This window comes from Dendrobates tinctorius, unplaced genomic scaffold (genome assembly GCF_039654945.1).
Source record: "Dendrobates tinctorius isolate UK_male_01 unplaced genomic scaffold, ASM3965494v1 ptg000058l, whole genome shotgun sequence".
NCBI classification, from domain to species: Eukaryota; Metazoa; Chordata; class Amphibia; order Anura; family Dendrobatidae; genus Dendrobates; species Dendrobates tinctorius.
The window spans coordinates 9,455,218-9,481,329 of NW_027361726.1; the positions used below are offsets into that span (position 1 = coordinate 9,455,218).

General features: G+C 46.7%; 1 protein-coding gene across 2 annotated transcripts in view; it reads right to left on the bottom strand.

Moving 5' to 3' along the window:
- CDC42BPB (CDC42 binding protein kinase beta) overlaps positions 1 to 26,112 on the bottom strand; it is a 115,273-nt gene that overhangs the window by 41,224 nt on the left and 47,937 nt on the right. For both annotated transcript variants that reach the window (XM_073578021.1, XM_073578020.1), the window contains exons 5-10: positions 11,439 to 11,587; positions 10,730 to 10,823; positions 10,029 to 10,229; positions 1,467 to 1,715; positions 663 to 742; positions 359 to 525 (exon numbers count right to left, since the gene is read on the bottom strand). In XM_073578021.1, coding sequence (XP_073434122.1) covers positions 359 to 525; positions 663 to 742; positions 1,467 to 1,715; positions 10,029 to 10,229; positions 10,730 to 10,823; positions 11,439 to 11,587 — 940 coding nt within the window. The remainder of the gene's footprint in view (positions 1 to 358; positions 526 to 662; positions 743 to 1,466; positions 1,716 to 10,028; positions 10,230 to 10,729; positions 10,824 to 11,438; positions 11,588 to 26,112) is intronic.

Consider the following 26,112-nt stretch of genomic DNA (forward strand, 5'->3'; position numbering starts at 1 on the left):
GGAACCTTAAATCTGACTTATGATGTATACGGCTGTGACTTTACACTCAGAGGGTTTCTCATCTAGATCATATATCTATAGGACGTGTGTCCTCTGCTCTATGATCTTCTCTAAGCTAGAGCAGGGTTTCCCAACTCCAGTCCTCAAGGCACACCAACAGATCATGTTTTCAGGATTTCCTTAGTATTGCTCAGGTGATAATTGCTTCACCTGTGCAATACAAAGGAAATCCTGAAAACATGATCTGTTGGTGTGCCTTGAGGACTGGAGTTGGGAAACCCTGAGCTAGAGGATGTGAGACCCCGCTTCCCAGTACTGGGACCTCCAATGGTTACACTATGAGGGCTAAGGATCTCACCCTGTAGCTTCCTGTTCAGCTCCAGCTTTTCCTGTTCCAGTCGTCGTATCCGGCGCTCGTATGCATCGATCTGCAGGCTGTTTTCCAGCCCGCGCTGCACATCCTCGTCTTTGGTCACAGCATTTGGGTGGATGGTGTCCTTTAAGGAGCCTCGGTCGGAAAAACAGCTAGGAAACAAAGAAATCATAGGACTAAGAATACAAGAATCATGTAGGAAGTGTGTGACCTTAACCCCAAACCACACGGCAGCCATAAGGCCACGCGTCCTCCATCACCTCCTTCCCACACCCATCATAACATTTACCTGTCAGTTGTGTATGTAAATCCCACGAACGGGAGGTGAAACCCCGAAAATCCACTGTGGGTACTCGGAGGGACCATTTCCTGTAACGGAAACAAACAATATGTGAAGAAAGTTTGTTTAGTAAAACTCAAAGAAAAATCAACCACCAGGCTCATCAAAGGCTACAGCTCTATCTCCTCGATGCTTTATACTGCAGCTCTGCTTATACAAAATAGTTGCAAAAATTGAACATGGAGCCGATTTCCATTGAATCATTCATAACTACAAGTAACAACCATTTGTGAGAAATAAAAGGTACAAGCTGCAGAAAGGGGAACGGTCAGGAGTGACCAAAGGTCTTGAGGGTCCGCCTGAATGAACGAAGCACAAAGCCTCCACTTGCAGGCGTCTATTATACTACATATTATATTATAGCTCTATTAGCTAAACATGCCTTAAAAGGAGAAATCTAGTTCTGGACATCCCCAGGAGTGACCAAAGGTCTGGAGGGTCCGCCTGAATGAACAAAGCACAAAGCCTCCACTTGTAGGCGTCTATTATACTACATATTATATTATAGCTCTATTAGCTAAACATGCCTTAAAAGGAGAAATCTAGTTCTGGACATCCCCAGGAGTGACCAAAGGTCTGGAGGGTCCACCTGAATGAACGAAGCACAAAGCCTCCACTTGTAGGCGTCTATTATACTACATATTATAGCTCTATTAGCTAAACATGCATTAAAAGGAGAAATCCAGTTCTGGACATCCCCTTTAAAATATTTAAAAGGTTCCGGACACATCACTCCCATCCTCTACTGCTTACTGGATTCCGCAGGATGTCATCATCCACATCAAAGTTGGACGTATCGGAGGGGCTGCTGACATCAGGGATGTAGGGGGCCTCCATGTTTCGGATATTCTCCCAGTCAATACCCTCGAAGAAGGGGTGTGCCTTGAAGTCGTCAATGCCATTCTGACCCAGGCGGCGCTCTCGGCTGCAGATCAGCCTCTGGATCAGATCCTTGGCCGTTTCTGACACGTCAGCGATGTGAGATGGGAACTGGAATCTCTCCTGGAAGAGACGGGAAACGTCAGAGCCGATCGCTCGGGCATTACGGGTCAATGCAAACAGTTCTGCTACTTTTTAATATAATTTGTGTTTCCATTCTTCACCCTTTCAGGTCTCTGCTTGCTGTTAGTAAATGCAAACATTATCGTTTGCACCAGTTATGGCCTAATACTTGTCACTGATGAGGGTTTGGTACATTTGTATAGCACCTACACAGTCTAATAAGTGACAACAATTTCTCTTGTGCTGATACTTCGCTACAATGTATCGACGCCAATAAAAAGTTAAAAGGGCTAGTTGTTTAGCTTGTGATACCGGCGGCGGCATTGTTCTGGAGCGCTGCCATGAGGCATAGTGAGTCATCAGCAGAACGGGTGCACCTAATGGAAGATCACAGCACTTCATTATAGACATGACGAACTAATTACCGCCCTCAGGACGAAACAATGCAGAATAGTATAGGGGCAGGATGGCAGCTGTGCCAGGAGGGGACGCCAACTAACCAAGCACGTGTCCAGACATTCAGTGGGAGGACAATAAAACTGCTATATGTCTTATAATAAGCACGGTGGCTCAGTAGTTAGCACTGTTGCTTTGCAGCGCTGGGGTCCTGGTTTCAAATCCCACCAAGGACAACATCTGCACGGAGTTTGTATGTTCTCCCTGTGTTGGCGTGAGTTTCTTCCGGGTACTCAGATTTCCTCCCACACTCCAAAGACATACTGATAGGGATTCTAGATTGTGAGCCCCAATGAGGACAGTGCTAATAATGTTTGAGATAGCACCGAGCTAACCAGAGAGCTTTAACTAGCCCAACGCTACAGACTGGAATACCCCTTTAAATAACACACATAGCTAAACAGACGAGAGGAGCGCGAGACGGATCAACTAAGAGCTGTCCGGGGGGCACGGACCCATCAGGTTTTTATGTAAAATGTGTTTTTCTCTTTATTGTTTTGAGCATTACCACAATTATAAGGGAATTCTTCGTCACCCCCAAAACTAAATGTGAACCACTTACACAAGCGCTATAGGGAATGCTATACAATTCACACCTGCTATATGGACTTCCCTTTAATTGTGCAGAAAAATTGTTATATTGCACAATGAGTGCACAGCTTAGCACCGCCTGCTCACCTAGGTGAGCACTCCTCAGTGCACCGTTCAGCATGTCACACGCTCACCTAGATGAGCAGTCTTCAGTGCACCACTCAGCACGTTCACCTAAGTGAGCATTCCTCAGTGCACCGCTCAGCACGCCGCAAGCTCGCCTAGATGAGCACTCCTCAGTGCACAGTTCAGCACGCACACTCACCTAGATGAGCGCTCCTCGGTGCACCACTCAGCATGCCACACGCTCGCCTAGGTGAGCGCTCCTCAGTGCACCGTTCAGCATGTCACACGCTCGCCTAGATGAGCAGTCCTCAGTGCACCACTCAGCACGTTCGCCTAAGTGAGCATTCCTCAGTGCACCGCTCGGCATGCCGCACGCTCGACTTGATGAGCACTCCTCAGTGCACAGCTCGGCACGCACACTCACCTAGATGAGCGCTCCTCGGTGCACCACTCAGCATGTCGCGTTCGCCTAGGTGAGCTCTCCTCAGTGCACCGTTCAGCATGTCACACGCTCGCCTAGATGAGCAGTCCTCAAAAACCAGGGGAAGAGTCTTGAGATCATTTGCATATTCCCAGTGCCTTCTGGGATAAGTGAAGTGTCTCCGCGAGCTCAACGATCACTGGGTTTTGGCCGTTGCAGCTGAAAAGAGGAAATCGGAAAACCAGGGGAAGAGTCTTGAGGAGATCATTTGCATATTCCCAGTGCCTTCTGGGATAAGTGAAGAGTCTCCGCGAGCTCAACGATCACTGGGTTTTGGCCGTTGCAGCTGAAAAGAGGAAATCGGAAAACCAGGGGAAGAGTCTTGAGGAGATCATTTGCATATTCCCAGTGCCTTCTGGGATAAGTGAAGAGTCGTTGCAGCTGAAAAGAGGAAATCGGATTTTGGCTCATCTTTCATCGTTTTTAAGAAATCTCAAGATGGAAGAGGCCAGGAGCCATTTGGTGAGCTGCATTTCTTGCTACATGTTCACAGATTTACCAGTGGAAAAGCCAAACTTCACATGCCACAAATGCAAGCTTGTGTCCCTGTTGGAGGAAAAGTTGCAAAATCTCGAAGAGAGGTTAGCTACGTTGAAGATCATTAAGGAAGGTGAAGAGTTCTTGGACAGAGCAGAATTATCTCTTCATGTTACAGAAAGAGAAGAAATTCGAAGTGCACCTGAAGAAACAGAGGAATGGAGACATGTGACCCAGAGAAGCTGGAGGATCAGGAGGCAGTCAGCACCCATACTGCTCAGAAACCAGTACCAGGCTCTCACGCAGGAAAACGATGAAGAAATACATCAGGATAAGACTTTGCCAACAAACAGCAACCTTGTACGCCTTCAGAGTCCTCCTGGATGGAGAAAGAAAAATGTTGTGAAGAAGAAACGGAGAGTGGTGGTCATGGGGGATTCCCTGTTGAGAGGAACAGAGGCCGCTATCTGCAGACCGGATATAACTTCAAGAGAAATGTGCTGTCTTCCAGGTGCAAAAATTAAAGATGTGTCTGACAGGATAGCAGGACTCTTCAGACCTACAGATGACTACCCATTCCTGCTACTACATGTGGGGACAAATGACACTGCAAGAAACGACCTGGAAACCATCTGCAGAGACTTTGAAAACTTAGGCAAGAAATTGAAAGAACTGGGAGCGCAGGTGGTCTACTCTTCCATCCTCCCAGTGGATGGCCATGGAACAAGGAGGTGGAATAAGATTCTGCAGGTGAACAACTGGCTACGTCGATGGTGCCGTCAGCAACGATTTGGATTTCTGGATCACGGAGTGAACTACTTATACGATGGACTACTTGCTAGAGATGGGGTGCACCTTACGAAGACTGGAAAGCATGTATTTGGAAGTCGCCTTGCTACACTTGTAAGGAGAGCTTTAAACTAGAACAACATGGGAAGGGAAGCAAAAGACCAGAAAAAGCCATACACCTGACAAATGCTATTGAGAACTCTGCTATTAGAAGTGGAAAGGAAGAACAAAGACAAAAGAATCTAATTAATAAAAATATTGGAGAAAGAGAAACCAATCACAAACTAAAATGTTTCTATACTAATGCACAAAGCATGGGCAACAAACAAGGAGAATTGGAACTACTAACACAGGAAAAGAAATATGATGTCATTGGAATCACTGAAACTTGGTGGGACAATACACATGATTGGAATACAAGACTAGAAGGATACAACTTATTTGCAAGAAACAGACTTGATAAACGAGGAGGGGGTGTCGCATTGTGTGTTAGAAACACGTATATCTGCACAGAGATTGAAGCTTCAGAGACTGGGAGTTCTGTGGAAACTGTTTGGGTAAGAATACAAGGACAGAACAATGGAAAGGACACCATTGTAGGCATTTACTACAGGCCGCCTGTGCAAGCTGAAGATATGGATGAACTCTTTATGCATCAAATGGCCAAGTTCTCCAAAAAATATGACATAGTTGTCATGGGAGATTTCAACTATCCAGACATTTATTGGGAATCTCTCTCAGGCAAAACTAACAGGTCAAGGAAATTCTTATCCTCTCTTGCTGACAACTTTATCTTCCAAAAGGTAAGGGAGAAAACAAGGGGAACTGCTACCATGGATCTAATCCTTATAAACAGGGAGGAAATGGTTGAGGAGGTAAAAGTGGCTGGAACCCTAGGAGGTAGCGACCATGCTATTTTAGAATTTTGGATAACTAGAGGCGGAAGACCTGTGAAGACTCAGACGTCAAGGTTAGATTTCAGAAAGGCAGATTTTAAGGGATTCAGAAAGAGAATTGGAGGGATCCAATGGCTGGATATCCTAAAAGACAAAAATGTCCAGGAGGGATGGGAAATCTTGAAAAATGAAATTCTCAGAGCACAGTTGTTAACAATTCCGAAAAGAGGGAAGAATAGGAAGCATTTAAGGAAACCAGGATGGATGAACACAGAACTTAAGCACATGCTAAAAAGGAAGAAAAAAATGTTTATAAAATGGAAAGAGGGAGGCATATCTAAAGACGAATATAATGCTGTCTGCAGAACCTGCAGGGCACAAATCAGATTAGCTAAAGCTGAAAATGAATTGAGGCTTGCAAGAGATGTCAAAAGCAATAATAAAGGATTTTGGGGATATGTCAAAAGTAAAAGAAAAGTCAAAGATGCTATAGGATTTTTACAGGATGAAAATGATGAAATGGTAAGACAGGATGTTGAGAAGGCTGAACTTTTAAATTCCTATTTTGCATCTGTTTTCTCTCAGAAAGGTAATGTAACATCAACTGTTATTCACTGTCATATTAAGGGAATAGAAGAATCCAGGATATCTATAAACAGAAAGATAGTGAGGAAACACTTAGCTAACCTAAATGAATTCAAGTCTCCAGGTCCAGATGAATTACACCCCAGAGTACTGAAGGAGATAGCAGAAGAAATTTTTGAACCCCTCTCGATAATCTTTGAAAATTCTTGGAGAACAGGAGAAGTGCCAGAAGACTGGAGAAGAGCAAATGTTGTTCCTATCTTCAAAAAGGGGAAGAAGGTGGACCCAGGCAACTATAGGCCGGTGAGTCTGACTTCTATACCAGGAAAGATCTTTGAACAAATTATTAAACATGTATGTCAATACCTGGATAAGAATGCAGTGATTAAACAGAGTCAGCATGGGTTTGTAACTAATAAGTCATGTCAGACTAACTTAATTTCCTTCTATGACGGTATCACTGATTGGATGGATCAAGGAAATGCTGTAGATATAGTATATCTTGACTTCAGCAAAGCATTTGACAAAGTCTCTCATACAATCCTTATTGAAAAAATGACTAAGTATGGAATGGACAAGGCAACTGTTAGGTGGATTCATAACTGGCTTAGTGATCGGACCCAAAGAGTGGTCGTAAATGGCTGCACATCCAGTTGGAAGAATGTCTCAAGTGGGGTACCACAGGGCTCTGTCCTGGGCCCTGTATTGTTCAACATCTTTATCAACGATTTAGATGAAGGAATTGAGGGTAAACTGATTAAATTTGCTGATGACACAAAGCTAGGAGGGATAGTTAATACTAGAGAAGAGAGAGAGAGGATTCAAAAAGATTTAAATAAACTGGAGAAGTGGGCAGCAACTAACAGAATGGTTTTTAACAGGGAGAAATGCAAAGTACTACATCTGGGCAATAAAAATGAAAAAAGCATATATAGAATGGGAGGAATAGGGCTAAGTGACAGCACATGTGAAAAAGACTTGGGTATACTAATAGATCACAGACTGAATATGAGTCAACAGTGTGATGCAGCAGCAAAAAAGGCAAATGCAATTCTAGGATGTATTAACAGAAGCATACAGTCTAGATCACGTGAAGTCATTATTTCCCTCTACTCCTCTTTGGTCAGACCTCATCTGGAATATTGTGTCCAGTTTTGGGCACCACATTTTAAAAAAAACATCAACAATCTGAAGCAAGTTCAGAAAAGAGCGACCAGAATGGTTACCGGTCTGCAAACCCTGTCTTATGAGGAAAGGTTGCAGGATTTGGGAATGTTTAGTTTGCAAAAGAGAAGACTGAGAGGAGACTTAATAGCGGTCTACAAATATCTAAAGGGCTGTCACATTGTAGAAGGATCAACTTTATTCTCATTTGCACAAGGAAAGACTAGAAGCAATGGGATGAAACTGAATGGGAGGAGACACAGATTAGATATTAGAAAAAACTTTTTGACAGTTAGAGTGATCAATGAGTGGAACAGGCTGCCAAGAGAAGTGGTGAGTTCTCCTTCAATGGAAGTCTTCAAACAGAGGCTGGACAGACATCTGACTGGGATGATTTAGCGAATCCTGCTTTGAGCAGGGGGTTGGACCAAATGGCCCAGGAGGTCCCTTCCAACTCTACGATTCTATGATTCTCAGTGCACCGCTCAGCGCGTTGCACGTTCGCCTAAGTGAGCAGTCCTCAGTGCACCGCTCAGCGCGTTGCACGTTCGTCTAAGTGAGCATTCCTCGGTGCACAGCTCAGCACGCACGCTCACCTAGATGAGCGCTCCTGGGTGCACCACTCAGAATGCCACACGCTCGCCTAGGTGAGCGCTCCTCAGTGCACCGTTCAGCATGTCACACGCTCGCCTAGATGAGCAGTCCTCAGTCCACCACTCAGCGCGTTGCACGTTCACCTAAGTGAGCATTCCTCAGTGCACCGCACGCTCGCCTAGATGAGTACTCCTCGGTGCACAGCTCAGCACGCACGCTCACCTAGATGAGCGCTCCTGGGTGCACCACTCAGAATGCCACTCGCTCGCCTAGGTGAGCGCTCCTCAGTGCACCGTTCAGCATGTCACACGCTCGCCTAGATGAGCAGTCCTCAGTCCACCACTCAGCGCGTTGCACGTTCACCTAAGTGAGCATTCCTCAGTGCACCGCTCAGCACGAAGCACGCTCGCCTAGATGAGTACTCCTCGGTGCACAGCTCAGCACGCACACTCACCTAGATGAGCGCTCCTCGGTGCACCACTCAGCATGTCACGCTCGCCTAGGTGAGCTCTCCTCAGTGCACCGTTCAGCATGTCACACGCTCGCCTAGATGAGCAGCCCTCAGTGCACCACTCAGCGCGTTGCACGTTCGCCTAAGTGAGCATTCCTCAGTGCACCACACGCTCGCCTAGATGAGCACTCCTCAGTGCACAACCCAGCACGCACGCTCACCTAGATGAGCGCTCCTCAGTGTACCACTCAGCATGTCACACGCTCACATAGGTGAGCGCTCCTCAGTGCACAATTCAGCATGTCACACGCTCGCCTAGATGAGCAGTCCTCAGTGCACCGCTCAGCACGTTGCACGTTTGCCTAAGTGAGCATTCCTCAGTGCACCACGCCGCACGCTCGCCTAGATGAGCACTCCTCAGTATGTCACACGCTCCTCTAGGTGAGCGTTCCTCAGTGCATCACTCAGCATGTCACACGTTCAACCTAGGTGAGCGTTCCTCCGTGCACTGTTCAGCATATCCATGCTTGCCTAGGTAAGCGCTCTTCAGTGCACCACTCAGCATGTCACACGCTCGCCTAGATGAGCGCTCCTGAGTGCATCGCTCAGCAGGTCACACGCTCCTCTAGGTGAGCACTCCTCAGTGCACTGCTCAGCATGTTACACACTCCTCAGTGCACGCTCGCCTAGGTGAGTGCTCCTCAGTGCACCACTCAGAATGTCGCACACTCGTCTAGGTGAGCGCTGCACATGCATCCACGCTGAAGAAAGAGTGCACAGTGTTGGTGCGGGGACGCTCTCATCCTCCTCTCCTGTCTGCAGCACCGCTTGCTGCACACATGATCACAAAATAGAAGGTGACCGCTGCAGAAAGTGAGCAAAGGATGAAAATGGCAACCTCCACCGACAATGTGTGCGCACTTGCTGGATTCCTGCGGCACGGTGGCTCAGTGGTTAGCTGATGGGTTCGTATCCCATCAAGGACAACATCTGCAAGGAGTTTGTATGTTCTCCCCGTGTTTGCGTGGGTTTCCTCCCACATTTTAAGACATACTAATAGGGAATTTAGATTGTGAGCCCCATCGGGGACAGTGATGGTAATGTGTGCAAACTGTAAAGCGCTGCGGAATATGTTAGCGCTATATAAAAATAAAGATTATTTATTATTCCTGTCCTTGACTGAAAACACCTCTATATACAGTAGATAAAGCAGGATCCACCATTCAAATAGGTGATGTCACAGCTCACCTCTGCCTCCTGTACAATGTTAACCCCTCTATACACAGTAGATAACAGGATCCACCACTCACAATAGGTGATGTTACAGCTCTCCTCCTCCTGTACAATGACTGATTACACCTCTGTATACAGCATATAACACAGGATCTACCATTCACAACATGTGATGTCACAGCTCATCGCCTCCTCCTGTACAATGACTGATTACACCTCTGTATACAGTACATAACACAGGATCCACCGTTCCCAATAAGTGATGTCACAGCTCACATTCTCCTCCTGTACAATGACTGATAACACCTTTATATCCAGTAGATAATACAAGATCATTCACAATAGGTTATGTCACAGCTCACCTCCTCCATGACAATGATTGATAACACCTCTATATACAGTAAATACCGGGTTCACAATGGGCGATGTCACAGCTCACATTCTCCACCCTAACATGATGAGAGCAGTATATTACAACCGCTGGGGGTCCAACGCTGCCTCCTGATCAGATCCCTGGCATCACCGCTCACCTCATGGTTCATGATCTTCCCATAGGTCTCCACCAGAGACTCCGCGTAGAAGGGGGTTTCTCCATATAACATTTCATACATGCACACCCCTAGAGACCACCAGTCGCACTCCGGCCCGTATTTCCCCATCCCGTCCTCCATAGCTTGTAAGATTTCCGGGGAGATATAATCTGGAGTCCCCACCGCCACTGAAGACTGCACCTATAAAGCAGGATGAGACATGTCAATGGATGATGAACAGTGTAGTACTACAGGGGAGGCAATACCTGACCACGTACAACATCTCTGCTTTCTGTCAGTGAATAGTGACACTGGGCAAACTAAAAAAAAAAGGGTATATAGCTATAAAATTCCTCTGATACATGAAACAGTGTAACATACTATCAGGGCAGGAGAGATATTAGAACAGGTTGCTAGCCCCATTCACTGACAGCAAGTAGAAATAGAAAATAATGCTGAGGAACTGAAACACCAAATACTACATTTATAAAAGGGGTATTCCAGTGTCCCCCCAAGTGCTGGTATACAGATCAGTGGTGGCCCCAGAGGTAAGGGCCACAGTGCTGCATCCCTTTCTCAGGGTCGGTCACAGCCTCCCACCGCAGAGCATGGTCCCTGAAGATGATGGGGCCAGATGGCTGCGGCACAACTAAGCAGCGACATCCAAGAAAAAGTCTGCAGCACCCTTGAGGATAACTCACGGTGCCGTCATCGTTCATCTTCAGACACGACCCAAAGTCTGCCAGTCTGATGTGGCCATTCATGTCCAGGAGGATGTTATCTGGCTTGATATCCCTAGAGGAAAGATGGAAGAAGTGACCGGTAACGCCTCGCTGCAAACACAGGTACCCAGAGGCGCAGCCACGGGCACCCAGAGGCACGCTGGTAAGTACAAGAGTAACCTGAAGTGTATGCAAAGAGACTGTAACAGGGGCTACAAAAAAATCAGTGAAGACCCCCTTTACTCAATATACCACGCCCATGGAGGATGGAGTCAATAAACCAGAAGCAGGCAGGAGGAAGAGGCAATATACCGGGGGTCGCAATACCAAGCACAGAGGAAAGGGTCGCTAATCCCTTACCCCCCATCACCCTCCTATATAACCCCTTATGGTGTGAGGGTCTCAGGGAAGAACTATAACACAAGAAAGAAAAATGCAATTTTCCTGAGGAGCCTTATAAGATTCATGACTGTGATGGAGGAGGAATTAAAGGGGCTCTCCAACATCGCTCACTGACCACTGTGCATGCGTCCTGGCCTCATTACAACAGAGGACTCTTTTAAAGTGGAAGATACTTCTCAGAAAAGTGCCAATTGACAAAAATTACTTTCCCAGCATTCCGTCTGTTAGTTTGCTGCTACCTGACGACAAGCTTGCTGACTGTTTCCAATAAATACTTGGTTTTTACCTGTGCACATAATGCAGCTGATGGATGGAGTGTATGGCGAGCACCATCTCTGCCAGATAAAACTTGGCCATGTCCTCGGGGAGGCGATCCTCGAATTTACTGAGAAGAGTTAGGAGGTCTCCTCCTACGTAGTAATCCATGACTAAATACTGCAACAGTAAAGCACAGACGAGAGTCATCAGCACCCACAATCACCCAGAACCACGATGTATGTTAAGTCAGAAGAACGCCGGATTGTGCAGTAACCATAAATCATGGCACAGCTGTAATACCCCCCTACATGAGAAGCACAGAGGTGCAACATGACGCAGCAGCACGTTCTGTTGGCAGACTTATCAATTATGAGAATAAGAAGCAATGAAAAATGGTTTGAAATCCTGGATGAGCATCGAGGCTACCTGGCAAGATGTCTTCCATATACAGCACACACACGTGAGGGATTCCTGCTCTCCTGTCTCTATATAGCACATGATCAACAGCAGCATGGAGCGCATAAACATAGCAGTACTGAGCAGTGTAAACGTGAGTCCAGCTCTGGGGGGGGTCAGGAAAAAGACTTAGGCTATGTGAACACATTGCGGATTTGTTGCGTTTTCTGCAGCGTTTTTTTCCGTGCGGAAATGCTCCAAAAATGCAAGTGATTACTTAAGCAATGTTAATCAATGGCATTCCTGAATTGCTGTGCACATCATGTGGAAAATTCTGTCCTTATTAGTGTTTTATTCTCCGCAGCATGTCAATTCATTTTGCGGATCTGCAGCGTTTCTTATCCCATTGACTTCCATTGAGTCAGTCAAATCCGCAGCAAAACCACAAGTGTAAAAAGGTTTGCGAAAACGCTGCAGAAAAGGAAACTATGTCAGAAGGAGGAAGAGTGTGTGGGCGGAGAATGTGTGCGTGTAGGTGTCTGCGGCAACGCCACCGCTGGTTCTGTCGGACACAGCACTGCGGGATCATTCTGGCAGGTGTCAGCATGATCCCGCAGGTGACGATGACCCGCAGCGGTGATCTTTAGTAAAAAAGCAGGCGTGGGCCGATGAGACTACTGCTCCCATCGGGCTATGTTTTCTGTCACTGATAACAGTGACAGCAGGTGCCGTTGATGGAAGAGTAGTATCATCTGCCGGCACCTGTGCTCACTGTTAAAAAAAAAAAAAAAAGTAAAATTGCATACATATTCACATAAAAACCAATAAAAACCCATTGTACTCACCTCACACCAAATCCCCGACGCCCTCGTCTCCTAGAAATAATGAAAAATAATAAACCACCATATACTCCCTGTCCGCCGTAGTACAGGTAAATCCAGATTGTCCCATGACGATCTCACGTGTAGAACAGTCACATTTGGAGAAGTGACCGCTCTACACAGCCGCCGACGATACAATGACAGGAGATAATTGCTCCCGCAGAGTATCAGCTCCGTTGCTTTCACTTATGGCACTTGGCACCGCTGTGAGGGAAAGTTCTCACACAGCGGTAGTGCCGTGAGAGCACAGGTGCTAATGAACTCCGGTGAACTCTCACGGCAGCGCACTGATACACTGGGATTACCTCCTGTCAGTGTATCACTGGAGGCCGGGTAGAGCGGTTACATCTCCCGATGTGACTGTTCTACACATGAGATTGTCGTGGGACACTCGGTAAATAGACTACGTCGGACAGGGAGTATTATATGTTGGTTTATTATTTTATTTTTAATGCAGGAGATGAGGGAGTCGGGATTATGCGATGCAGTAAGTATGGTAAATTAAGATTCAATGGAGGAGTCTGTGTGATTATTTCAATCAAAGAACTTTATTCTGGCTGTGTCTTTATTTACCATATAACTATAGGATTAGAAAATGGATAGATGTCTTATTGATGCCTCTCCATTGCTAATCCGTGGGCTTGATGTCACCGGACAATACAAAGGTGACATCAACCTCACAAATATTACCCCACTTGCCACCACTAAAGGGCAAATGGGAAGAGTGAGGCTAAGTGCCAGAATTCGCACATCAATAAGATGCACCATTTCTGGGGTGGCTGAGAGCTGATGTTTTTAGCCTGGTGGGTGCCAAAATCCTTGGCCCCTTCTCAGGCTATTACTATCAGCCCGCAGCTGTCTGCCTAGCCTTTGCAGGTTTGATTTTATAGGTGGACCGCGTGTCAATTTTTTTCTGGGGTTCCCCTGTAAACTTGCCAGTAAAGGCTAAGCAAACATCTGTGAGCTGATATTAATAGCATGGGAACCTTTATTGCTATTGGCTCCTTCCCAGAAATATTAACATCAGCCCTCAGCTTTCCCTCTGCTGGTTATGAAAACTACGCGGGAGCCCACGCATTTTTTTTTGAAAAACAAACATATTGAATGTCAAGCAGATTTTGTGTGTCTTTTACTTGACTCTTTATGTACCATTTTATTAACGAGGCTATCTGGCTGACATCTGTTCATTAGGGATGAGCGTTCCGATATTGAAATACCAGAAATCGGCCCGATATTTGCGATATCGGAATTCCGATTCCGATATTTTTTTCACATCGGAAATCCCATAATCCTTCAGCCTCTGAGCGCTCCGTGGAGCCAATCAGGAGCTGAAGAATTGCTGACAACATTGTGTAACTCCCCTAAGCTTGGTAGGAGGCGTCCAAACGTGCTAGCTAGGGGCTGCGCTGCGATTGGCTGGCAGGATGGTGTGATCAGGCAGTATAAAAGGCTGCGCCTGCCATTTTAGCCTCACTCTACTGTGAAAGCAGAAAGGGATAGGTTACTGTTGGAGATAAGGAGAGATCTCGGATCTAATAGCGATAGAAATTGTTTTTCAGCGACTGTAGCAGCCCCTGTGTGTTACAGAAGCAGTCTTTTTCCTCACTGACCCCGCTCAGTTTCATTTTTTGTGCTGTGCAGGCTCTCAGTGAGGTGCTTAGTGAGACAGGGCAGCTCCTCTTGCTGCAGCACTGTGTGGTGTGTGTCTCACTGCCTTTTCTTTTCATCCCTTAAATCCCCTTCCCCTATTTTTTCCTAAAAGTTAAACACTATATAGGGATTGTGCTGTGAGGGACCCAAACAACCTCTGTGGCTGGTGCCACACAGCACCTGGCCCAATCCCGGAGAATCCTTTTTTTTGGTATCACAGCAGTGTCATTTACTGCGCTGTGACATCCGACTGTAACGTGTACATCAATACCACAAACACACATTACTCTTTGTGTAGGCCACACTAGATTCAAATAAAGTGTAGCAGACACACCATCATCATACAGTGCCATTAGTGTTTCTTATACCTGTTTGTAGTCCTACAGGAATAAGCACACTAATTCCTAATAATTACTTTCTTGCCGTTCTGAATCCATCGATAGAGATGAAGAAGGCAGGGAGTAAGGGACGTCCCCGCGGCGGCCGCGGAAGAGGTGCATCAGCAGCTAGACATGGTGCACATCCAGAGCAAGCAGCAGGCCCAAGTCACTCAGCACCTACTTTCAACCGGCAGCAGTCATTTATGCGCAGCTTGTTAGGAGCACAGGGCCATAGGCTGATAAGAGAGGATCAAGTAGAAACCGTTGTTGGTTGGATGGCAGCTGAGGAATCCAGCTCAATGAGCACAGCATCCTCCCAGGACCTCTCCACCACATCGGGTCAGGCCACTGAAGAGCAGCACCCATCTGCTTCTTCACCGCCCACTAAATTGCCCAGACATTCAGAGGGCCAGGAGCCAACCTTAATCCTCTTCTCAGAATCTGTTGGCTTGGAATCTGTGTGCTATCCAGACAGCATTCCTGCAGCTGAAGAAGTAGTGTGCACAGATGCGCAACCACTGTGTCCATCTGAGGAAGAAGTGGAGGGTGGGCCAGTGCCCACAGTGACCAAACCCCAGGTAGCAGATGATGATGATGAAACTCAGCTGCCAGTTTCTGCTGACGAAAGTGTATTGGATGACGAGGTCCTTGACCCATCATGGCATGCTGAGGGGCAGCAAGCAAGTGGGGATAGCTCAGAGGAAGAGCTTGCAGGTGTGGCGCAGCGTGGCCGTCCACGTGGGAGAGGAAGAGGGAAAAATTGGTTGTCGGCTACCACAACTTCAGCACCCGTTAGGAGCAGGGCTTCTTTTAAAGAACACAAGGGGTGCGCCCAAGAGTTGTGGTGCATGGGACTTTTTCGACCAAGTTGCAGATGACGTTACAGTAGTCAGATGCAAGCTTTGTCGACAAACTGTGCGGAGAGGGAAGAACGTCAGCAACCTTAATACCACCAATATGTTGACACATGTCAGGAAGAGGAACCCTGTGGAGTGGCAGCATCACACCCAAGATGACTCGTCACCTGCAGCTGGTTCCCCACCTTCCACCTCTTCAGCCACCTCTTACTCCAGCTCGCAAACAGCTGCTCCCGCTTCCTCACCAGAATGCCAGGGTGCATCTGCAGGCAGTGTTGTACGGCGGCACACTGTCTGTACTTCGTCAGCATCAGCATCCCAATCGCTGGCATCCTCACACTCCCAATCCAGTGTACAGCCATCTGTCACACAGGTGTGGGAGAAAAGGCGCCCGTACTCGGCAAACCACCCATGAGAACAGGGCATGAATTCTCACATTGCCAAACTGCTTGCAGTGGAAATGCTACCATTCTGGCTGGTGAGCAAGCCAGCCTTTATCGATATGTTGGGGTTTGCAATCCCACAGTACAGCGTTCCCAGCCGCTTCTACTTCAGCAGGCAAGCCGTCCCCGCCCTGCAACAGCATGTGGAGCGTAATATTAAGCATGCGCTACAAAATGCAGTTAGTAGCAAGGTCCACCTGACCACCGACACGTGGACCAGTCAGCATGGCCAGGGACGCTACATTTCCATCACTGCCCATTGGGTAAATGTAGTTGAGCCTGGTACTGCAGTAGACAGTGCAAGTGCGCGGGTCCTGCCAACTCCATGAATTGCAGGCCTCTCCTCCGTACAAATTGACTCCTCCTCATCAAACTCGCCTGCACCCAGACGTACCACAACAACCGAATTCAGCACTGCATCGGCCAAACTTCAACAAGCCGTGTTGAAATTGGTTTATCTGGGTGATGTTAGCCACACCGCAATCGAGCTGTGGAACACGCTCAAGGAGCAGAGCGACATGTGGCTTGCGCCGCTCAACCTCCAGCCAGGTATGGTGGTGTGTGACAACGGCCGAAACCTGGTTGCGGCTCTGGGCCTAGGTGGTCTGACTCACATTCCATGCCTTGCCCATGTCCTAAACTTGGTGGTGCAGAGTTTCCTTAGGAACTATCCTGACCTTGAGGAGCTGCTGCACAAAGTCAGATACGAGTGCTCTCATTTGCAGCGTTCAAGCATGGCTGCATCGCGCCTTTCAGCCATGCAGTGCAGATTGGGCCTGCCCGAGCACCGCATCATTGTGGACCTCCCCACCAGGTGGAATTCGACTTTGCATATGCTGCAGAGGTTGTGTGAGCAGCAACCTGCAATTATGGAGTTGCAGCTGCAGCAGGCGCAAAGTAGGCGACGCAAATCTCAGCCCTCCCACTTTACAACCACAGAGTGGGCATCCATGAAGGACATATGCACCATTTTGAAGTGCTTCGAGGACTCCACTCTGATGGTGAGCGCGGATGCGGCCCTACTCAGCCTGACTATTCCCCTTATATGCCTTATAGAATCATCACTTAAAGGACTAAGGGATCAGGTTTCTCTGGAGGAGGCGTATGATGAGACACTTGCACCAACCAGGCAATCTTCATCGGCCCGGTTGGTACAAAGCTCTGTGGGTGCCTCACAAAGGTCCAGGCAGGACACAGCAAGCGAGGACTATGAGGATGAGCCAGAGGAGGAAAGTACACAGCGCTCTACTAGTAGTCACCAGATAGAGCGTGGATGGGGTGATGCAGAGCAGCCAGAGCACATTCCTCCAGCTGGTGACACCGATGCATGGCCAGTTGGCAGGCTTCAGCACGAGTGACTTCATGCTGCAGTGTCTGAGAAACGACCCACGCGTGGCTCGTATTCTCCACACAAATGACTACTGGGTGGCCACACTCTTAGATCCACGTTACCAGGACAGCCTTCAAAGCCGAATTACACCGTTGAACCAGGCGCGTAAAATGCAAGAGTACCACGATGCACTGGTTAATTCACTCATGTACTCTTTTCCACCGCATAGCAGTGATGCGCGTGCACTAGCAGGCACCTCTGTGCGTCCTGGGGCCAGCGGAATCCGTTCAGAAGCAGGTAGCAGAAGCAGTACATCTGCTACCGACAGGTTCAGTATACCCAACCTGTTCCAACGGTTTTTGAACCCGCAAACAGTTCGGGCACCATCAGCACAGACAGTGCAACGCACTAGGAGGCAACGTTACGTGACATGGTGGCACAATACCTCTCCACCCCTGTCAGTGTGCTTCAGGATGGATCTGCCCCCTTCAAGTTTTGGGTCTCCAAGTTGGATACATGGCCCGAGATTAGCCAGTATGCCTTGGAGGTCCTGGCTTGTCCTGGTGCCAGTGTGATTTCTGAACGTGTCTTTAGTGCAGCTGGCAATGTACTAACAGACCAACGTACCAGACTATCCGCTGCAAATGTGGACCGGCTTACATTCCTAAAAATGAACCAGGCCTGGATTTCTGGTGACTTTTGCTGCCCTGGGCCAGAGTATACAGGTTACATGCATGGTTGGTAGCAGTATACATGCTCTGTCATGTACCTATGTTGCACACAGCGTCATCTGTTATGCCAAGTGCTCTGGCCTCTACTACCAACATCTGGCACCTGGTTCTGTGACTGACTCTTTCACCTCATACTGTTTTCCATGGGCTCTAGTACCGCCAGCTAGTGCCCATTTCCGTGACTGCTGATTTTACAGCATGTCGTGTTTCTGGGCTCTAGTACCGCCAGCTAGTGCCCATTTCTGTGACTGCTGATTTCACAGCATGCCGGGTCTGGGCTCTAGTACCGCCAGCTAGTGCCCATTTCCGTGACTGCCACTTTCACAGCATGCTGTGTTTCTGGGCAACAGTAACACCAGCTGTACCTCGTTAGAACAAAGTGGGAAAAAAAGGACGACAGATGCCAAACACCTATAGGCAGAAGCACAAGAGGCGGGATCCAGCCACGCCGGCTGCTTCCTGGCAGTGAAGTGCGGACACAGGTGCCTCCCCCGAGGGGTAAACCGAGTTCCAGCATCGCCAGCTGGTTCTCGGGAGTGCCCAAGGGCACGGGTACCTCCTGCTCCAAACAGTGTTTCGACAACGCTCGCCGTTACACGGTTGTGCCCGCCGCACTGTTCCACGCCCCCGCCGTACATCATTCCGGCTCAGTTTGCTGTTATCTGTGGTGTCGGCAGTGTAGGAGCCCCCTTCGTGGACTCCGGGACCTGGCGCTCTAGGCTGGTCTCGACAGTGCCAGTAGGCCCTCCTCCTCCCCTGCTGCGACTGCGGAGTAAAGAAGACTGTGTCCGGTTGCGGGGGCAAATGTGGCTCTTGAACCTTCTGCCGAGAAGACATTATTCCGGTAGAAGACTCAAGACAGGAAGACAGATGCAGAAGACCCACGACAGGAAGACAGATGCAGAAGACCCACGACAGGAAGACAGATACAGAAGACCCAAGACAAGACAGATGGAGATGTCCCCGGACTCGTGTCTTTTTGCTCTTGAACTTGCGTCTTTGTGAGGTTTTTTTGGGCTTCTCGGCAGTGCTTTTGGCTTATGTCACTACTACATTGTGGTATCCGGGCTACAGTAATGTCAGCTGTTGCCCAGTACAGCCACTGGCACTTTTACCTTCTGCTGCTTATCTGGGTTCCAGTAACGTCAGCTGGTTCTCAGAGTCAATGCCTTAGGTCCATTCTTTGTGGTATCCGAGTTCCAGTAAGGTCTGCTGGTCCTTGGAAGTGCATTCTGGCACAGGTTACCTCCTGCTTAGTTATCGGCCTCTGGTAACGTCAGCTGGTGCCCGTTAGTTCCATTGGCTTTTATGCTGATTTCTGCTGCCTATACGGGTTCCAGACTCACCAGCTGGTTCTCTCAAGTTCCTGTGCCTACTGTTACTTCTGCGTATTTTCTCTGGGTTTGGGACATTCTGCGACCAACCAATAGCAGGATAACCATAGACAGAGGTTTAGGAACCAGTAGGAGCAGATGTACATGAACCAAAAGCAGAATATCAATATACAGAATTACTGAATAACAGTAATATAATCCGCAGAAGAAGACTAAGCATGGTTTAAAGGGAGTGTATCCGTTCCTCCACGTGGTGCTCCTGGAAACTCCCTGCAAAGCAAGGTGAGCTGAACGCGGACATGTCAGTCAAAGGGCATATTGACACCACCACCGGCAGTTTTAATTTAATAATGTAAAATCACTAACCCTAACTATCCCTAACCGTTACCCTAACCCTACTAACCATAACCCCTAACCCTACCCCAACTAATCCTAACCCAAAGAAAAAACACCGCTGTTAAGAAGATGGCGACCAGTTTTCCTGCTACAGCTTTTGCTCTGTGCATTTTTCTAGCGATTTTTTTGCTCCTCTGCCTCAGCAAACTCCTTCCCCATTATCCTGAGGTGTTTCCTCTCCATTTTATCCATTATATAGCACTGTAGTGGTCATTCTGTAATTCCGATTTTTTTCTCCCATTGACTTGCATTGATATTGGAAATCGGAAATTCTGATACGATATCGGGCAATATCGCTCATCCCTACTGTTCATTACTAAACCTGGGGTTGGTGAATATATATATATATATATATATATATATATATATATATATATATATATATATATATTATAGCGCCATTTATTCCATGGCGCTTTACATGTGAGGAGGGGTATACATAATACATACAAGCACAGTAATCTTAAACAATACAAGTCACGACTGGTACAGGATGAGAGAGGACCCTGCCCGCGAGGGCTCACAATCTACAACGGGATGGGTGAGGATACAGTAGGCGAGGGTAGAGCTGGTCGTGCAGCGGTTTGGTGGATCGGTGGTTACTGCAAGTTGTAGGCTTGTCGGAAGGGGTAGGTCTTCAAGTTCTTTTTGAAGGTTTATATGGTAGACGAGAGTCTGATATGTTGTGGTAGAGCGTTCCAGAGTAGAGGGGATGCGCGGGAGAAATCTTGTATGTGATTGTGGGAAGAGGAGATAAGAGGGGAGTACAGAAGGAGATCTTGTGAGGATCGGAGGTTTCGTGCAGGTAAGTACCGGGAGACTAGGTCACAGATGTACGGAGGACTCAGCTTGTGGATGGCTTTGTATGTCATGGTTAGGGTTTTGAACTGGAGTCTTTGGGTAATGGGGAGCCAGTGCAGGGATTTACAGAGGGGAGAGGCTGGGGAATAGCGGGGGGACAGGTGGATTAGTCGGGCAGCAGAGTTAAGAATATATTGGAGGGGTGCGAGAGTGTTAGAGGGGAGGCCACAGAGCAGGAGGTTGCAGTAGTCAAAGCGGGAGATGATGAGGGCATGGACTAGGGTTTTTGCAGATTCTTGGTTGAGGAATGTACGGATCCGTGAAATATTTTTGAGTTGAAGTCGGCAGGAAGTGAAATGTGGTCTGAAGGAGAGATCAGTGTCAAGGATAACCCTGAGGCAGCGAGCTTGTGGGACTGGAGAGAGTGGGCAGCCGTTTACTTTAATGGATAGGTCTGTTGGGGGGGGGTCACGTGAGATGGGCAAAAGATTAGTTCAAGGATAGTTCAAGATGGACGTGTTGTTCCAGTAGCTTAGAGGCATAGGGGAGAAGTGATATAGGGCGATAGCTAGATACAGAGGATGGGTCAAGAGAGGGCTTTTTGAGGATAGGTGTGATTGAGGCATGTTTTAAGCTTGAGGGGAAAACACCAGTTATTAGGTTGAAGAGATGGGTTAAGGTACTGTCACACTAAGTGATATCGCTAGCAATACTGCTATAACTTGTGACGTTATAGCGATATTGCTAGCGACATCGCTGTGTCTGATACTTACCTATGACCCGCTCCCCCGCTGGTTATCGCTGATCGCGCGAGAACGTCCTGGACCGCTTCTCGTCGTCAGCTTCCTGCGGCGCTTTCTGTGGAGAGACGAGCGTGGAGCCGGACGGGAGGACGCAGGATTGCCTAGTGTGACAGGTAAGTAGCGACCCCCATCCCCAGCGATGTCGCTGGTGAGATCTGCCTGTGTGGCAGCTCACTAAGCTCACTAGCGACCACTTAGCGATGTACCAGCGATCCTGACCGCGTCATATCGCTGGTCGGGATCGCTGGTACATCGCTAAGTGTGACAGTACCTTTAGGGTTGGAATGAAGACTGTGGTGAGGTTTGAGATGAAGTGGGATGGGATCTGGTCAAGTGCATAGGTAGTGAGATGTGATCTTGAGAGTAGAGTGGAGAGTCGATCTTCTGTAATGGTGGAGAAGTTGGTTTTGGGGAAGGAGGGCAGGGCAGGTAGGAGGAAGGGCACTGGGGGTTGTTGACCAAGACCACTGCACAGTTTTATAAAAATCATCTTCTCTACATTGTCTGACAGCCATTCCATTCCAGATGAATTTCAACCAGAGTACATCTCATTCTACTTAATGTGCTTCTGATTAGGTGATCACCTAAACCAAATCTTATTTAACGAAGGAAAGTATAAAAAAAAAAACCTGCTGTGGTGTTCACAATCCTCTTGCAATAGGACAAGCTGGGTGGCAAAACAAGTGCTAGTAATATCCCAAAAGTAATGGGAATGAAAAAATAACTTTTAACCATGCCAAATGAGTTGAAAAGTCTAGAGTGAGGAAGAGAAGGGCTCAATTTTGGCTTTACTAGCAGAGGGATACAGTGAGCGTCATGTTGCCTCCATCCTTAAAATTTCTAAGACGGTAGTCCATTATAACAAGGTCAAGCAGCAGACACTAGGGACAACAAAGCTACAGACCGGCAGAGGACGAAAACGACTCTCCACTGACCGAGATGACCGTCATCTTATTTGAAAATGACTCAGCAACCGCAGGATGACATCAAGTGACCTACAAGAGGAATGGCAAATGGCAGTTGAGGTGAAGTGCACGGCAAGAACAGTTCGTAACAGGCTCCTAGAGACAGGGCTCAAGTCATGTAAAGCTAGAAAAAAGCCTTTCATCAATGAGAAGCAAAGGAGCGCCAGGCTGATTTGCCAAAGACCATAAGGACTGTACCATTGAGGACTGAAGTAAGGTAATCTTCTCTGATGAGTCTAATTTTCAGCTTTGCCCAACACATGGTCGTCTAATGGTCAGATTGAAACCTGGAGTGGCGTACAAGCCACTGTGACATTTGGTGGAGGATCGGTGATGATCCGGAGTTGCTTCAGCAAGGCAGAAATTGGGCAGGTTAATCTTTGCGAAGGACGTATGAATCAAGCCGCATACAAGGTTATCCTGGAAAAACAGCTGATTCCTTCTGCTTAAGCAATGTTCCCCAACTCTGAGGACTGGTTTTTCCAGCATGACAATGTGCCATGCCACACAGTTAGGTCAATCAATGTGTGGATGAAGGACCACCACATCAAATCCCTGTCATGGTCAGCCCAATCTCCAGACCTGAACCCCATTGAAAACCTCTGGAATGTAATCAAGAGGAAAATGGATCGTCGCAAGCCATCAAACAAAGAAGAACTGCTTAAATTTTTGTACCAGGAGTGGCATAAGGTCACCCAAAAGCAGTGTTAAAGACTGGTGGAAAGCATGCCAAGACGCATGAAAGCTGTGATTAAAAATCATGGTTATTCCACAAAATAGTGATTTCTGAACTCTTCCTGAGTTAAAACATTAGTATTGTTGTTTCTAAATGATTATGAACTTGTTTTCTTAGCATTATTTGAGGTCTGCAAGCACTGCATTTTTTTGTTATTTTGACCTGTTCTCATTTTCTGAAAATAAATACAAAGTTTAGTGCTTGGAAATTCGAAGACACGTTGTCAGTAGTTTATAGAATAAAAGAGCAATTTACTCAAAAATAGCTGTGTATATGTATGTACAAAATTATATATTATATATATATATATTTATAAAAATATTCAGGATTGAGAGTCCTCAGTAGTTGATACCTTTTAATGGCTAACTGAAAAGATGGTAATACATTGCAAGCTTTCGAGACTACTCAGGTCTCTTCATCAGGCTAGACTAATACAAAATCTGAAGTCACATATTTATGCACAATACAGCCTAGAAAAAATGCAATAGATAAGACAAGTGACGTGAAGCAGAACTATCAATATGGGAGAGGGAGAAACATAAATATAAACATTGGACCAGTTCATAGATAAGGAGTCTGGATGTTTTATGGTCCTCTGATTGGGGTCTAGTTCTGTGTTGCCCCGCAAGGTTTTAAAAGGAAATTCCTTAATTGATGTAAAAAGACATAAATCCATGCGACACATTCATTCCAGCACTGAGAGTGTCAAAGTTCGTCATAAATTTGTACTCCCAAACTCGTCTCTCTCTCTGAGATGTGAAGTTACCTTTCAATACCAGTATTTTCATATCCATGCTGCTGTGATCAGGGATACAGAAATGTTTTGCCACAGGTAGATCCATTCTTTTTTCTCTTATTTTGTGACAATGAGCATTCATCCTTGTTCTAAGCTTTTGCCCTGTCTCCCCCACATACAGACCCCCAGTTGGACATTTAGTACAAATAATTAAGTACACCACATTAGATGTAATGCAGGTGAAAGTACCTGGGATCTTGTAGTCCTGATGTGAGTTGGGGATCTTTATCTTGTCCGTGGTCATTATAAATGGACAGGTTTTACATTTTTTCTGGTTGCAAGGAAAGGTTCCTGCAGCTGTTGGACAGGACAGGGAGCTTCTGACAATGATGCTTCTTAAATTTGGGAGCTGCCTAAAACACAGTAGTGGGGGGTCTGGAAAAATGGATTTTAATCGGGCATCTTTTTGTAGTAAAGGTTGTAATTTCCGTGCAGCTCCCCTTAGCACCTCCAGATTTGGGTTGTAGGTGACTACTAGAGGCACTCGGTTATTTTCTTCTTTAGCTTTGTAATGTAGCAGGTGATTCCTTGACAATCTGGTGGCTCTTGTAATTTGGTTTTCAATTGTTCTTGGATGGTAACCCTGATTCAAAAAGGTCTTTTTGAGGCGACCAAGGTGTTTGTCTCTATCCATGGGGTTGGAACATATACGATTGTATCTGATGGCTTGGCTATAGATAATAGAGTTCTTTATGTGTTTTGGATGGAAACTGTCCCATTTAAGGTATGTTGGACTGTCGATTGGCTTCTGATACAGGGATGTCTCTATTTCATTGTTTTTTAGCTTAATGATGGTGTCCAAAAAATTAATCTCGGTACTGGAGTAGTTGAGTGTTAAATTGATGGTGGGATGAAATTGATTAAACTGTTCGTGGAACGTCTTTAGCTGTTGCTCAGACTCCGTCCAGATGATTAAAATATCATCAATGAAGCGGTAGTAGGCCAGGGGCCTGATGGAGCATGAGGACAAAAAATCGCTTTCAAGCTTGGCCATGAAAAATTTGCATACTGTGGAGCCATTTTACTTCCCATAGCTGTGCCAGTCTCCTGTAGATAGATCCTGTTGTCAAATTCAAAGTAATTGTGGGTGAGGATGAATTTTATAAGTTTCACCACAGCATCAGCATCAGTCCCTGTGTTTTCCATGAAGAATTTGCAGGCATGTAAACCATCTTGGTGTGGGATATTAGAGTACAAAGATTCCACATCCATGGTGGCCAGGATGGTTCCTTCTGGTAGAGGACCTATTGCTGCTAGTTTATTCAATAGGTCAGTTGTGTCCTGAATGTAGCTGGATGTATCCTTCACCAGTGGTTTAAGAATACCTTCTACCCATCCAGACACCTGCTCAGTGAGGGTGCCCACACATGAAATAATTGGTCTTCCTGGATTTCCAGATTTGTGGATTTTGGGAAGCATGTAGAATGTCCCTATTCTTGGAGTCTCTGGTATCAGGTCATCGCCAGCTCTTATGGACTGGTCAGGCAGACAAGAAACCAACTTGTTTAGTTCCTTGTAATAGTCCTGTGTAGGATCCGACTCCAATTTTCTATAGTAGCATGTGTCCATAAGTTGCCTGTTTGCTTCCTTCATGTAGTCTGATGTATTCATCATGACTATTGCACCTCCCTTGTCAGCAGGTTTAATGATGATTTCTTTGTTGGTTTTTAAAGACTGTATGGCCTTTCTCTCCTGGGCACTGATGTTGGATGCTTGTCTCCTGTTAGTGTCTATGATTGTGGATTTTATCAAATGTCTGAAGGAGTCTATATATTTATCCAAATGAGGGTTGCGTCCAGGTGGAGGTGTCCACCATGGATGTGGAATCTTTGTACTCTAATATCCCACACCAAGATGGTTTACATGCCTGCAAATTCTTCATGGAAAACACAGGGACTGATGCTGATGCTGTGGTGAAACTTATAAAATTCATCCTCACCCACAATTACTTTGAATTTGACAACAGGATCTATCTACAGGAGACTGGCACAGCTATGGGAAGTAAAATGGCTCCACAGTATGCAAATCTTTTCATGGCCAAGCTTGAAAGCGATTTTTTGTCCTCATGCCCCATCAGGCCCCTGGCCTACTACCGCTTCATTGATGATATTTTAATCATCTGGACGGAGTCTGAGCAACAGCTAAAGACGTTCCACGAACAGTTTAATCAATTTCATCCCACCATCAATTTAACACTCAACTA